The following is a 15,640-nucleotide window of genomic DNA, read 5'->3' on the forward strand; positions in this document are numbered from 1 at the left end:
CTCTGTTTTACTTTTTTCTATGTATCACCACATGACACATATACATTTAATTAATTTATTCATTTAGTCTCTTTGCCTGCCCCTAACACTAGTAAGTAAGCCCCATGAGAAAAATAGACTTTGGTCTGTTTTGCTCTTTCCTGTGCTTCCAGCACCTATAACAGCTCCTCAGCACATAGCAGGTACCCAAGAACTATTTGGTGCTGAATAAATGAATGAGTGAATTGCTGATGAATGAATGAATAAGTGGCTTGTGAGTATAGCCTGAAGTCAGATACAAAGTGAAATTTCTTTAGCGTTTTGTGCTCTTTCTAAAAAAATTCATATGTATTTTCTACTTGACAATATTAGGCCTGTCTTTTATTATAAATATCCTTTATCTCAATATCTTCGAGCCAGCATGATAACCCCAGAATATATTTACTCATAGCCATTATAAATCAGCATAAGCACAGTCTGAGAGGGAAAGTTTGAGCATTAGGAGCTTCATTTTATCTTGATATAATTTAGTTTATCTAGCCCTCATCACCCAAGGGAGATAGAGAGAGAACTTTCAGATACTGAGATATTTTCAAAACATGCAGATACATTTGAGAGGTCTGCAAAACTGGAGACATCAGACTGATACCAAATAGGCTGGTTCTGGATCTAAGTGTATTCTGAGTATACATGGAGAATACACAATATAGTACAAGAAGTAATATTTTGATTGGGATGGACAGGTACACACTGCTATGTTTAAAATGGATAACAAACAAGGTTGTTCTATATAGCACATGGAACTCTGGTCCATGTTATATGGTAGGCTGGATGGGAGAAAGTTTTGGGGAGAATGAATACATGTATATGTATGGCTGAGTCCCTTTGATGTCCACCTGAAACGATCACATTGTTAATCAGCTATACTTCAATACAAAATAAAAAGTTCAAAAAATTTGAGAAAAAAATGAGTTTTTAATTTCAAAAATCAAAAGTAAGTTAATATAAGCTAAATTTGATAATTTTTTCATTGGGTTGGAGAAGTAGGAAAAAGTGACCTGGAAAAATGGAAAGGCTAAAGGCTCTCAGTAGACAGCCTTTTCCTTCAAAAGGAGGGCAAGACTGCCTTGGTCCAGCTTATATCTGTTTTCTGCATTTGTATTAGGTAATAATAATGTCTTTTATTACAAAGATGGTTTGTTTTCCATTCATCAGCAAATGGCAGCCACTTGATAAGTTTCTCCTACTTCTCCTTTTCCTTCTGGCACTTTCCACCATGGTCTTTCTCCACTCTCCTGGTTTTTTTTTTTATTCCCCTGAGGTTTGATAACATACGGGGAAAATCTGGATATGAGTTCAGAATAAAATGAATTCAGTGTGGGGAATATGGCTATTAGGAGTTTGAGAAGATTGTGTGGCTGGCTTTTAGTGCCTTTTGGCACAGCGTAGGGAGACACCTGGCAGAACTCCTCCAGGCCTCACGGGTGGAGAGCCGCTCACCTGGCTGGTACTCTGGGCTCCGCAGAGCAGTCTCATCTCCCCTGCCTGTGGGTCATCTCACAGTCTGTAAATATAGGGTGGAAGGTTCTTCTGGGGGTGGAGAAAACATAAATGAGGCAGCTTGTTCAGCATCTGCTATAGATTGTGGTGAGGTGCATGCATAGGCTGGGCTTTATTGATATAAATCAATTTGTCATGAGGCATCGTCAGGGCTAAGGTAAACGAATCAATCGCCTTTTGTCGTTATGGATCATCATCGGCTTGTGTCTTATGTGATTTACCCACTGTTGGTTTGAATAGAGCACTGTTCACTGAGGTATCTATCTGCAGACCTGGAGATGACTTATGGCTCTCAATTGGCTGCAGTTCATCCTTTCAGGGCTTCTCCAACTTTGTTCCAGTGGTTCAGGCTCCAAAGGGCCCCACTCACCCTTTAACAGGAAGGTAGAGGAAATATCTATCTGAGCAGGGTGTGCAGGCTTCTCTATGAGGACAGGAAGGCAGAGGGATGTGAGGGAATAAAGGGAGGATTCTCATCATGAAAACACGCCCCTGGAAGTTGCCCTACAGCAGTCACTGCACGAATGTCTGTCATCTCTTTTTGTGCCTAATGGAAGTCCTTAGATTCTTAGATAACAAACACTGATTCAATTATGTAACACCAATAATTAGAAAGACTTCAACTCTTTAGTCGGAGAAGGCAATGGAACCCCACTCCAGTACTCTTGCCTGGAGAATTCCATGGACAGAGGAGCCTGGTGGGCTGCAGTCCATGGGGTCGCAAAGAATCGGACAGGACTGAGCGACTTCACTTTCACTTTTCACTTTTATGCATTGGAGAAGGAAATGGCAACCCACTCCAGTGTTCTTGCCAGGAGAATCCCAGGGACGGGGGAGCCTGGTGGGCTGCCATCTTTGGGGTCGCACAGAGTCGGATGCGACTGAAGCAACTTAGCAGCAGCAGCAACTCTTTAGTATTCCTTGAAGAGCTCTATCAAAGTAACCTTTTATTTTTATTCTTTAATAAGAAATACTGCAGGGTTTTAATAAATTCTATACTTCAAAAAATCACAAAGTACCTTTTAAAGGTAATTTTTTTTTTCAGCAAATATCCCACCATGACTTCAGAGATTTACAAAAGAATTATGCCTCCATCCTTCTCTGGTTTTCATCTTCCAAATTGTTTAATTTTTCATCTTATAGAAGAAACTACCAACACATGACCACAGGAAAAATAAATCTCACCTGAACGCACTACATCAATGTCTAACTTACTTTGCCCTTCATCATTCTCTCTGCTCAGGTCTTTTTTCTTTTTTTTCTTCAGAATCACATGTTTCACTGCCTGAGGTGTGTTAGAAAGGGGAGAGTTCCCTAAGCTGGCATCTCTGATGTTTCATGCATTTAAAAGTTCCTAGTCTTTCTTCCCATCTCCTCTTCTTCCCCAGAGGCTAGTCCTTTGGGCGAGCTGCCTTTTCCTGTCTTCTCAGAATAGTTCTGCAGCAAACAGTGCTTTTTTTTCCCCAGACCTACAAGTCCCTTGCAGTTTAAAGCCACAAACCCCCCATACATCAAGTGTTTTCCTCCAACTAGTCAACAAGTAAAGAGGACAAAACCACAATCAGTAAAGAAATTCATTCCCATTTCCCAAATCACAGGAGACATGTACAAAGAAGTCCTCATTAAGGATCTGTTGGAGGATTCCAGACAATGGCAAAATCAAGAAAATATGCCAAGAAAAGTCAAGTTATTCTAGAAATGGTGGGGTGGGGAGGGAGATGGGAGGAATGTTCAGGGACGAGAGGACATGGATAAACCTGTGGCTGATTCATGTTGATGTTTGGTAGAAACCAACATAATACAGTAAAACAGTCAACCTTCAATTAAAAATAAATAAATGTTAACAAGTGCACGGTCCTGAGTACAAGGGTTGTTTTTTTTCTATCTCTATCTGCTGCAGTGCCTAGAACAGTGAGTCACAGAGGATCATGTATGGTAAAATGATCTAGCTTGTTGGGTGAGTCTGTTGTTGGGTCAGGTATCTCGAGAACATATACCATCTACCCTAGGAGGACCCAGCTGGGCAGGCACTTAAAGTACCGCACCTTAATCCGTCTAACTGCTTTACAAACACTCTGGGAACAGCAGAATTTTGGACAATCAAGAGGAACAAATAAGTGCCTAAGCTCTGGAATCAGACTCTGGGCTGACATTTTGGCTCTTATATTTCATAGCCGTGGAACTCTGAGCAAGTCACGTAATCTGCCTAAGCCTCAGTTATCTCATTCATAACATGGGGATAAACAGTACCTCGCTACGAAGTTGTTATAAGGATTAAATGAGATGATCATGTAAAGCTCCCGGCACGTACACGTATAGCAGGCACACAAGTATTCAGCTGCTACAGAGAGATTGGGACACAACAGTCTATAACTGGCTTCACATAATCACTGCCCAATATCCATTCTGGAGAAATGTGTGATCAGCACTGATCCGAGGTCACTTTGTCAGTGAAGACCATGTGATTCCACAGTGGCAGGAGGGCATTTGTTCTAATCTGCCCTCTCTCTCTGCTATTCTGCCAGACTATGAATCAGTGAGGGGTCAGGATGTAGCCTGTCCTCACGCTGGATAGCAAAGCTCATGCTTTCTTGTTGAATATATCTAGATCTATGCCTAATTTCCTCCTAATGTGCCTCTAAAGCAAAGGTTTCCTCTGTGGGATTGCAGCGGGTGACCTGACTTGTCTTACCTAAACTAATCCACAAAGAAAGAACCTAACTCTCTTCCCACAGGGTTTTCATATTTGGCTTCATTTGGTTGGAGATGTCCTTCCCTAATTGCTGTAGGGAGCTAAGCCAGGGGACTGTGACAAATTAGAAGGCCCAGAGATGGCCCCATCTCTGGAGTGTCTTACATTTGGTTGCGGTGAGCTGGGATTTATACTGCCCGCGGACCAGCCTGCAGGTGGACCCATCTCCGTTGCAGACTCCACAGTTATCCTCTTTGATGGTGCTTCCCAGCTGGTGATCGCAGCCAACAATCTAACAAAAAAGAGAGATGTGTAATTTAACCCGGTGCCTACAGCTACAGGGATGCAGGGTGGGGCCCTTCATCATCCAGTCAGCCTCCTTCATCCTTGAGATGAAGATAAAGATGAGATGAAGATCCATTCTGATGACAGGAACCAAACTGGAATTTGAACCAGGCTAAGAAGGAAAAAATGTAGCATGGGTAAAGACATTTTCATAGCTCAAATATATTGAAAAATACAAAGAGAAAGAAAGATGGGAGGGACAGAGGGGAAAGGGAGGGAGGGAGGGAGGGAGGGGAGAGGAGGATGGTGGGTGGGAGGAAGAAGAGAAGGAGAGAGAGAGGAAGACGCTGAACTAACATTATAGAACTTCAATTCCAAAATAATTCCCACTTTCAGTAAATATGCTTCATCCAAATCACAAAAAATACAACTGTGGGATAACTGTAGCAGGAAAAATGTTGTGAATAACCTCTGTGTTAGTCTGTAAGTTCCTTAGGATGTAAGATGCACATGGGTGGGGTTCTGTATCTTGGCTTCATTGATGTTTTCCAAGCAACTAGAACAGTGCTTGGCAAATTACAAGACTTCAATAAATGTTTGCTAACTGATAATTAAACATACTCCCTTTTCTAGCTAGCACTTCAACTAAGAAAACAGAAACAGAAGCACAGAATCAGCCGACAGAAACAAGGCTGGCGTGCGTGCGTGTGGTGGCAGAGGAGGGTTGACACGAAGGACAGCAGGGATAGCCCCAGTGGGTGCCTGCTGTTGCCTGGCCCTGGCCTGTATCAGGCACAAGACACACATCTCATTCATTCTCAAGACAATCATGTAAGGTATCCCTGTTTTATAGGTGAGGTCATGAATCTTACCAAGGTCACTTAGCTAACAAGCAGCCGAGTTCTAAACGCATCTAATAAAACATTTGTGCTTTGTCCAAATCAGGCTTAACAAAGTCACAAGTCTTCATCACTTATGTGCGCAAACTCTTTTGTATCCTTAATCTTTTCTTTGCGATGTTCAAGTTAAAAAAAATTCAAATCCAAACTAAACTACAGCAGTTGTATCTCGACAGTTCTAGTGAAATCTAATATCATACTCCTAAACTACTTCAGCTACTGTCATGGGCAAAATAAGATAAGAACTGTAGAGACATTTGAAGGAACTTATCTCCACAATGTCCCCACAATCCATCCTGTCTTTCCAAAGTTTGGTTGTTAACATGAACTTTCTTTGAGGATTGATTTTTATTTTTTTGTACCTCCAACTAACAATTGCAAACACATGTTTAGGCAAAGGCTTGAAAAGTACAACTATGTAAAACTGTGTTGTGTATGTGCTATATTTGAAAAATGTAGTTACGTGTACCTCTTCCCTAAAATCATGCAGACATCTTTAAAAATAGATAACAAAACAACAACTCCTTCAGTAATTCTATAAGTTTAGAAATGTAAAGATGTCAGGAAAATGTGCTTAAGTGGGGAGTGAAGGAGTTGGTTCCATCTTTGGTGTGTTCACTGTGGTCAAGCTGCAATTGGCCTCAATATGTTCAGAAGCTACAGTGAGGCCATCTCAGAATTTATGCCAGCTTCATCCATGTAGGGGCTTCCCTGGTGGCTCAGAGGTTAAAGCGTCTGCCTGCAATATGGGAGACCTGGCTTCGATTCCTGGGTCGGGAAGATCCCCTGGAGAAGGAAATGGCAACCCATTCCAGTATTCCTGCCTGGAGAATCCCATGGATGGAGGAGCCTGGTGGGCTACAGTCCACAGGGTCCATGTAGAGCCCAGCATGTGCTGGCTTAAGACTTCTTTGATGTGCTTCCCTATAACCGCAGTGAAATTAGTTTCAAAATTCTTATCTGTAAATGAACCCACATAGGAGCGGAGCAACTCTGCCTTGATTCTTATATTTCAAGCACAGTGTGAAACAGAGTGCAGAAGTAACTTATTTACAAAGATATAAAAATTATTCATCCATTCAGCCAATAGTCATTGAAGTTCTGTTATGATCCAGGCACTGTGCTGGGAGCAAAACCCAATGGTGAGTTCAAGGACATATGGATCTACCCTCATGGGACTTAGAGTCTAGTGATGGAGGCAGATATTATGCAAATCAACATACACATGCAGAATGTAAATGCAGAATGATAATTATGATGAAATCTATAAGACACAGATAATGGGATACTATGACAGCATAAAATATGGATAACTTGATCTGTTTAGAAAGGCCAGAGTAGGAATTCTCTGGCAGTCCAGTGGTTAGGACACAGGCTTTCAAGGTCATGGACCTGGATTCAATCCTGGTTGGGGAAGTAAGATCCTACAAGCTCCACAGCACAGCAAAAACAAAAACAGAACAAGAAAGAAACAAAGGCTAGAGAAGATTTTCCTGAGGAAAAGTCTTTTGAGCTGAGAACTGAATGAGTCAGAGTTACCTCGACAAAGGGGAGGCGTTGCCATAGGGCTTACTGCACCTTTTCGTCATGCCTACATACTAGCTAAATGAAAAATATGCAAAAATCAAAGTCAGCAAAAAAAAAAAAAAAATCAAGACTGGATTTGACACCTAAAGCAAAGACAACAGAAACAAAAATAAACAAGGTGGGGGGCTACATCAAACTAAAAATTTTATGCACAGCAAAGGAAGCAATTAACAGAATGAAAAGGTAACCCATTTTCTCCCATTGGGAGAAAATAGCTGTAAATCATGTATCTGATAAAGGGTTAATATCAAGAGTATAAAAGAACTCATGCAACTCAACAGAGAACAAACCAAACAAGCAAATGAAAAAATGAACGGAGGATCTGAATAGGCAGTTTTCCAAAGAAGATATCTAGGTGCGCAAAAGACACATGAAACGATGCTCAACAATATTCATCGTCAGGGCAATGCATAGCAAGGGCAAAATGAGATATCATCTCATAGCTATCAAAAATACAATAAATAAGTCTTGGTGAGGAAAAGGGAACCCTCATGCACTGCTGGTGAGAATGTAAATTCTTGTAGCCCCTATGGAAAACTGTATGGAGGTTCCTCAAAAAATTGAAAATAGTTCTATCACATGAACCAGCAATTTCACTTCTGGATATTTATCCAAAAGCAGCAAAATTGCTGTCTTGAAAAGATACGTGCATCCCTTTTTTCATCACAGCACTATTTACAACAGCCAAGACATGAAACTAATCTAAGTGCCTGTTGACAGATGAATGGATATCTATCTGAAAAGAAGGAAATCTGTTATTTGCAAAAATATGAATGGACCTTGAGGGCATTACCTTAAATACGGCAGACAGAGAAAGGCAAGGATCATATGACCTCATGTACACATGGAATCCAAAAACAAACAAACAAATGAAGAAGCAACTCACAGATATGGAGACTAGATTGGTAGTTGCCAGTGGTGTAGGTTGAGCTAGGTGAAATGCGTGAAGGTGATCAAAAGGTACAAACTTCTAGATATAAAATAAATAAGTCATAGGGATGCAGTGTACAGTACGATGACTATAATGAATAATATTGCATCATATATTTGAAAGCTTCTAAGAGAATCAATGTTAAAAGTTCTCATCATAAGAAAAAATACTTATAACTATGTGTGGTGATGGATATTAACTTATTGTGGTGAACATTTATTGGTATATACAAATATTTTGTATTTTGTATGCCTAAAATTAATATAATATTATATCAGTTATATCTCAAAAGATATCAGAAGACTACAGTATATGATTGCCTTAGTAGGGTTGAATCCTTTGAGAAAATATGGCAACCTTAATTTATGTAGTAATCAAAGGATCATTGACCCTAGTGTTCTTGTTTGGGGTTGAAGAGAGACAACCTTAATTTTATAAGATACTCAGCTCTGTGGAAGATCAGCGGGAATGGGAACTTAAACTCTCAGGTATCTCAGGAGGTGTACTCAAATAAATTTCATGTTTCTCAAAGGATTTATTTTCTCTGGAGAATTTTTAATGAGATTTGATATCTCTAAAGGAGCCAGAATGTAGATAATCACGAAAATCTCTCTCTAATACTAAAGATTTCTTTTGGTTCCAAAGTCATTTTAAGAAAAGAACAATCCAGCTTCATTGATCCAAAGTAACAGTCATATTAGGAATAGCTAAATAGAAGGTGACATATTTAAGGGTAACTTGGCCAGACCACCAACTTAGCGTTCCAGTGTGGGTTTATGGACCCTATGATATGAACCAAGTCAGTTCTAACTGGTCTTTGTTTAACTTCAGAATTGAAAAGACAAACATCTCCCTGACACAATAGTATTTTTTTTTCTTTCTATAGCAGTTCCTTTTTAAGATGCCAAAGTATTCTAACTCAATTATTTTTAAGATGTGGAATACTTTATCATCAGATAAAATGTTCTTATTTTGATCCAAGTGGAAAATTAATTGCAGTTACATCAGGAAAATCATTGTGGACATAGCTCAATCTGTTGATCCTGAGTAACTGTTAATTTAAAGTTAGTTAAACTATTATGACATAAACCAACACAACATTGTAAAGCAATTTTCCTTCAATTAAAAATAAATTTTAAAAGGTGCTATCATTAATAATAGAGATAAAATAAACAGAAATACAGAAAAAGGCTCAGTTGGCAGAAATATTGTCAGACTTCTCTGCGCCTTTGCATACACTATTATTTCTGCCTGGCATGCTCTTCCAATTCTCCATTTGGCAAATTCCTATTCATCCTTCAAATCCCAAATTAGCTGTCTCCTCCTCAAAAAGGCCTTTTGCAGATTCCAGAGTTAAGGACCTTAACGGTCTATGATTCCTCAGCCTTTTGTTCATAAGTCCATGGGGCTTCCCTGGTGCCTCAGTGGTAAAAATATTGGCCTGCAATGCAGGAGATGTGTGAAATTTCATCCCTGGGTTGGGAAGATCCCCTGGAGGAGGAAATGGCTACCTACTCCAGTATTCTTGCTTGGAGAATCCCATGGACAGAAAAGCCTGGTGGGCTACAGTCCATGGGGTCATAGTCAGACACGACTGAACAATTGAGCATACACACACAGATACCCAATTCAAAGAATACATTTCTTATTGACTACATCACCAAGTTGCAACTAGTGAAATAAAAGTGAGAATGTTATGTGGAACTTCTGGAAAGGCTGCCTTACAAGAAGCTGACTTAGTTGGGGAGGAATCCTTCTGCCTTCCTGCCTTTCTGCCTTTCACTTTCTTGAAAAATGAGACAGCCTTGAGAATAGAAGGATGGCAGAGCAGAGAGAAAGAACAAGCCCAGTTATGGAACCCCACCCTGGACAGATTACGTTTTGACTTCTATTTTTTTTTCTTTTTTGGTGAGTAAATCCTTTATGAGTTCAAGCCATTATTATTTGGGGGTTTCTTTTATATATTCTCAATTCAAACAGTTGTATAACATTTTAAGTTTAATCTATTAACACGTCTGTTTCCATAGCAGATCATGTGCTGAGAGCCCCTATTTTATTATCTTTCTATCTCTGCTGGTTAGCACAACGTTTGGCATTTGTGATGCACAATAAATGTCAGTGAATCAATGAAACACACAGCATCAAACATAATGGTTTGCTCATAATTCTAGTGTAGGTTACAGATAAGCAACCTTAGACTGCAGTCACTGATGACATGCATGTGGACAAAAATGTACATATATGTATGTGTGTTATCATATATCTGTGTACACAGAGAAACAGACATACGATAAATGACAACTAGAAGCTAAATCTTAACCTCTGCCCTGGTGCATGAACAAGAATTACTGTAAAGGGCTAGTACTTTTAAGAGACTCATGTGTACCTACACTCATTATTAATGAAATGTCATGGAAGGCAATGTTCAGGTCACTGAGTTCCCAGACCCACCCCATTCTGGACAAAACATTAAAGTGAGATAATGGCCACTCATAACTTTGGGCAACTGCATGGAATTTTTTGTTAAGGGTGGAAAACTGAGTACTTTGGCCTAATTCAGCTTGTTAATATTCTGCTACTAGGTGTCAGCTTCATGGTCTAACTTCCTCCCCATCCAAAATGATTGACTAGTTTTGCTTTAACAAAACAAAACAAAACTTCTGTCCCAGGTGATATAAAAAGCAAGAAGCTTCCAGACGTGTTTGTTGTTTAGACACCATTGTCACCTTTTCTTTGTCTGTCTTGAGTGCATGCTTTTTGTGTACACTTGTGTAACATGGGCTTCCCTGGTGGCTCAGATGGTAAAGAATCTGCCTGCAAGGCAAGAGACCTGGATTCAATCCCTAGGTTGGGAAGATCCCCTGGAGAAGGGAATGGCTACCCACTCCAGTATTCTTGCCTGGAGAATCCCATGGACAGAGCAGCCTGGTAGGACAGGTCATGGGATCACACAGAGTCGGACACGACTAAGTGACTGACATTGCGTATACATGCATAAAGACAGACAGTTCTTCGTCTCTTGAGGGGAACACGTACATTTAACATTGTTGGTTTTTCTTCATGTTTTTTTTTTTCAGGATTTACTACAGAGAAGGGAGAAAACCCTTCCTGAACAAAAACAAGAACTGTACTACCCAGTCCAAGTTGGCTCACAGACTTTGAGCATGACATGCAGATTTTGGGAATCAGGCCTACAGTGTGTGGTGATAGTATGCTTCTTTGTTCACCTCACATAGCTGATAGCAAGTGAACAGGCAGAACACAGCCTGAAACTCTCTAGACACTGAAATATGTATAATAAAATGTCTTCACTGGGAGCCACAAGAGAAGGAGAGATCACTGCATGGATAATTTGGAGAATGTAAATAAACACAGTCCATAAGATACCATTCCTCAGAATGACATGCTCAGATGGGTTCATACTGGCCCTATTTCAAATGGTTTCCCGTAAGGCCCTCAACTTCTAGCATCAAATACTGAGCCAGTGATGTCAAGCTCTTCTTGATCCAACACCATGAGGTAAGAAATTTTTAAATCCCTTTATTTTCAGCACTGGGAAAGACAAATATGGAAAATGAAACTCTGCAAATCTGATCACAGCTGCTCTTATTTATAATTATTTAATTCAGATAGAACTTTAGGGGGGAAGAGTGTGCTTTACATATATTATAACTCATTTACTATCTATGTCAATAGGGAAAATAGTATATCTCCAACCTTGCCTTTAAAAGACTTAGACATTGGTTTATGCTTTAGCTTTTTATAAAATATTATAGTACATATATATATGATATAACACAATAAAATTTTTTTAAAAAAAGAGAGAAAATAGGGCAAAGATAAAAATAAGGGTCAAAAAGCCAGAAACAAATTTGCATTGATGTATGGCAGAGATCACCACAAATTTGTAAAGCAATTATCCTCCAATAATAATAAAAAAGCCAGAAATGAGAACCACATAAATGCACATTGTTAAGTCCTATACACTTTCTATATAGGGGTCATGGGTCTGAATGTGACCTTCCTAGAAAAGAGGAAAACATAAGCAGTTACAAGGGTTATAGCATCTACTGGATCTTTTAGAAAATGTATAGGATAGTGTGCTATTTATAGTAGACTCAATAAATATTTGTGCAATGAATGAATGACAAACTGGTGCAGGAAAATCATAATTACCCAAAGTACTGAAACCCTAGCAGATATGTATCTGCTGTGAATTTTCTGAAAGACAATGTCATGTAACAATGTCCCAAGAACATCTGAGCAGATAAATACAAGAAGTTTCATAGAATTGTCTTTTCAATAACCACTGATGAACCTTAATGGTCAGGGAACGTTTGTTAAAAGCAAATCTTAAGAAACAAAAACAAATCATCCAGGTATAGAGCACTGTGATGGTTGACTTAATCTAAGGATAGACTTCACAGCACTTAGAGTGGGGCCTGTAAAATATGGCACATGTGCAGCTATTTGTCCTGCAGGACCCATGGCAGACATTGCTAACCAACTGCAGTGCTCTTTGCTACCTATATGTGGCCCATGATCCTCTATGATACTGTGATCTAGAAGCCAAATTCATTAGTCTACGGCTGTCTTGCAAGACGACCAAACCAATTTACTATTCCAGAATCAGAGAAATGAATTGGATATCTTTTTGATAATCTTCACAAATACTTCTCTTATGATGAACATTTTCTGAAGATATGAATGATTTCAAGTACAAATTTTAATGCTGAGGTTCAGGGAAGATAACTTCCCTAAGGTTACATGGCTGGTAACTAACAAAACAAAAATTCCAATTTTGGATTACTAAGTTATAGTAGGATGCCAATGATCCATGGAAAGATACACTAGTCAGTATTTAAAATGACAGTGGTGATAACAAGGTTGAACATTCTTATTAAGATCTTCACCTCCAGAGCCAGACTTATGTGTAGGAGTGAATGGAAGGCTTCATCTGTAATATGACTTGGCAGCATATTTAGGAAGTAAATGGGAACCACTTATCATCTATACTTGTGTTCCACACCTCTCCAATACAAGAAAACAGCATCTCTGGTCACTCATGAAGATGTTAATAGTGGTCCATAAGCTATGGTTAATATTTCCAAAAGCCTAATGGAAATAACTTTACCTGAAATAAAACCACATGCTGCTGCTGCTGCTAAGTCGCTTCAGTCGTGTCCGACTCTGTGCCACCCCATAGACGGAAGCCCACCAGGCTCCCCCCGTCCCTGGGATTCTCCAGGCAAGAACACTGGAGTGGGTTGCCATTTCCTTCTCCAATGCATGAAAGTGAAAAGTGAAAGTGAAGTCGCTCAGTCCTGTCTGACTCCTAGCAAACCCATGGACTTCAGCCTACCAGGCTCCTCCGTCCATGGGATTTTCCAGGCAAGAGTACTGGAGTGGGGTGCCACTGCCTTCTCCGAAAACCGCATAAGGTCCTCCAAACCTCAACCATCTCATCATGCAAATAAACTAAATCCTGATGATCTTTATTGTACTTAACATTATACTTAGGTCTTTAGGGCATAAAATGTAAAAACATATTATTGCTTAATACATGCAGTCTTTTGAGTTGATGGAAACTTACAAAACACAGGGCCCATATGAAAAAAATAATACAGGACCCTTTTGTGTCAAAAAGTTGGGAACCATTGGTATAGCCCTCTGTTTGTTGTTCAAATGCCCTTGGGAGGAGTAACACATGAAGTTGTTGATTATGCTTAAATTAAACCAAATCAACTGAACATAAGGCATTATGCTGGCTATTATGGTGCTGTGGGGAATACACATAAGTAATAGGCATGGTCCCAATCTAGGGTGAATGGGTTTGATCAGATCATTTCCTCAAAACAGGTGAGAACAGCAAGAGAATGAGAACACTGAGACAATGAGAACACTGAGGTCATCGGGGTATGGAAGAGGAGAGAGACAAGAGAAAGCCACTTAAGGAAGGTAAAGAAAAGTAGTGTGTGCCTAACACTTTCTATACTTAATACAACATATATTAATATAGTTTCATTTAATTATTTTTTTAATTAATATATAATTGATATTAATGTTACATTCTTTTCAAGTGTACATCATACTGATTTGCTATTTGTGTATACTGCAAAATGATTTCCACGAGTCTAGTTAACATTCTTTAATTCTTACAGTACCCTTTAAAATTAACTAACTTTATGTCTATTTTACAAAAATAAAGCTGGACTCAGAAAGATTCAACCATTTGCCCAAGATTGCATTACTAGAACTGGTGTTGCCCAAGTTGAATCAATGAGTGACCCCTCCATTCTATGATGTATGATGTTCTTTTTAGGGGTTACAATGGCACTGGAGAGACAGGAAATAGGAGGAGGAATGTGTTTCCTTCAGCCACAACCTTGTTGCCAAAAGCAACACCAACCAACCACTGTACATTCTAAAATTTATGCACCAGGCAAAAAAGTACAATTCAGTATTAATAGCTTAGAAAGTATATCTTTAATGAGCAGAATCTCTTTTTTTGAGAGAGAGCAATTGCTGCTGCTGCTCCTAAGTCACTTCAGTCGTGTCCTACTCTGTGCAACCCCATAGGTGGCAGCCCACCAGGCTCCCCTGTCCCTGGGATTCTCCGGGCAAGAGCACTGGAGTGGGTTGCCATTTCCTTCTCCAATGCATGAAAGTGAAAAGTGAAAGTGAAGTCGCTCAGTCGTGTCTGACTCTTAGCGACCCCATGGACTGCAGCCTACCAGGCTCCTCTGTCCATGGGATTTTCCAGGCAAGAGTACTGGAGTGGGGTGCATTGCCTTCTCTGGAGAGAGCAATTGAATTGATTTTTAAAAATTAGTTGCTTTTTTTCAATAAACACATGCTATTGGGAAATACTGGTAAATACAAGCTAAATGGATAAGGCATAACTCTCCCACACTCTAATACACCACAATTGGAAAAAGTTTATGTGAAGGCATTAACTTTTTATCCTCCAAGCAAAGATTTTCCAAAGGGAATCTCCCTATACATGGCACTCTTCTCTGGGGTTTACCAATCATTTGTTGGACTTTTCAATTTCTTCTTGGACTCACAAGAGTCCTTACAATGGCCTACAAGGTTCTGTGTCAACATACAGATGGCCAATAAGCACATGAAAAGATACTTATCATCACTAATAATTAGAGAAGTGCATATCAAAACTACAATGATGTACCACCTCACATTAGTCAGAATGGTCATCATGAAAAATGTGTGCAAAGAAAGGCTGGAGAAGGTGTGGAGAAAAGGGAACGCTCCTCTGCTGTGGGTGGGAATATAAATTGATTCAGTCTGTATGGAGAACAGTATCAGGGGGTTTCTTCAAAATCTAAAAACAGACTTACCATATGATACAGCAATCCCACTCCTGGGTATATACCCAGACAAAACTATAATTCAAAAAGATACATATACTCCTAGGTTCATAGCAGCACTTTATAATAGCCAAGACACAGAGACAACCTAAATGTCCACAGACAGATGACTAGATAAAAATGTGGTACATATATACAAAGGAATATTACTCAGCCATAAAAAAGAAAAGGGGAAGACAGAGGAGGAAATGGTTGGATGGCATCACTGACTCAATGGATATGAGTTTGAGCAAAGTCAAGGACGTTGTGAAAGACAGGGAAGCCTGGAGTGCTGCAGTCCATGGGGTTGCAAAGAGTTGGACATGACTGAGTGACTAAA

The 15,640-nt window shown here is 39.6% G+C and overlaps 1 protein-coding gene across 14 annotated transcripts in view; it reads right to left on the bottom strand.

The window, feature by feature from the left end:
* ADAMTSL1 (ADAMTS like 1) overlaps positions 1-15,640 on the bottom strand; it is a 1,112,438-nt gene that overhangs the window by 303,755 nt on the left and 793,043 nt on the right. For 13 of the 14 annotated variants that reach the window (XM_086414961.1, XM_086414960.1, XM_086414965.1 and 10 more), the window contains one exon: positions 4,397-4,523. In XM_086414961.1, coding sequence (XP_086271087.1) covers positions 4,397-4,523 — 127 coding nt within the window. Of the gene's footprint in view, positions 1-4,396; positions 4,524-15,640 lie in introns of those variants that run through there. The other variant, XM_086414970.1, reaches the window with a different exon arrangement.

The sequence above is a fragment of the Bos grunniens genome, chromosome 8 (assembly GCF_055505025.1).
Source record: "Bos grunniens cultivar Pamir isolate PY7600 chromosome 8, Bosgru_T2T1.0, whole genome shotgun sequence".
Classification (NCBI taxonomy): domain Eukaryota; kingdom Metazoa; phylum Chordata; class Mammalia; order Artiodactyla; family Bovidae; genus Bos; species Bos grunniens.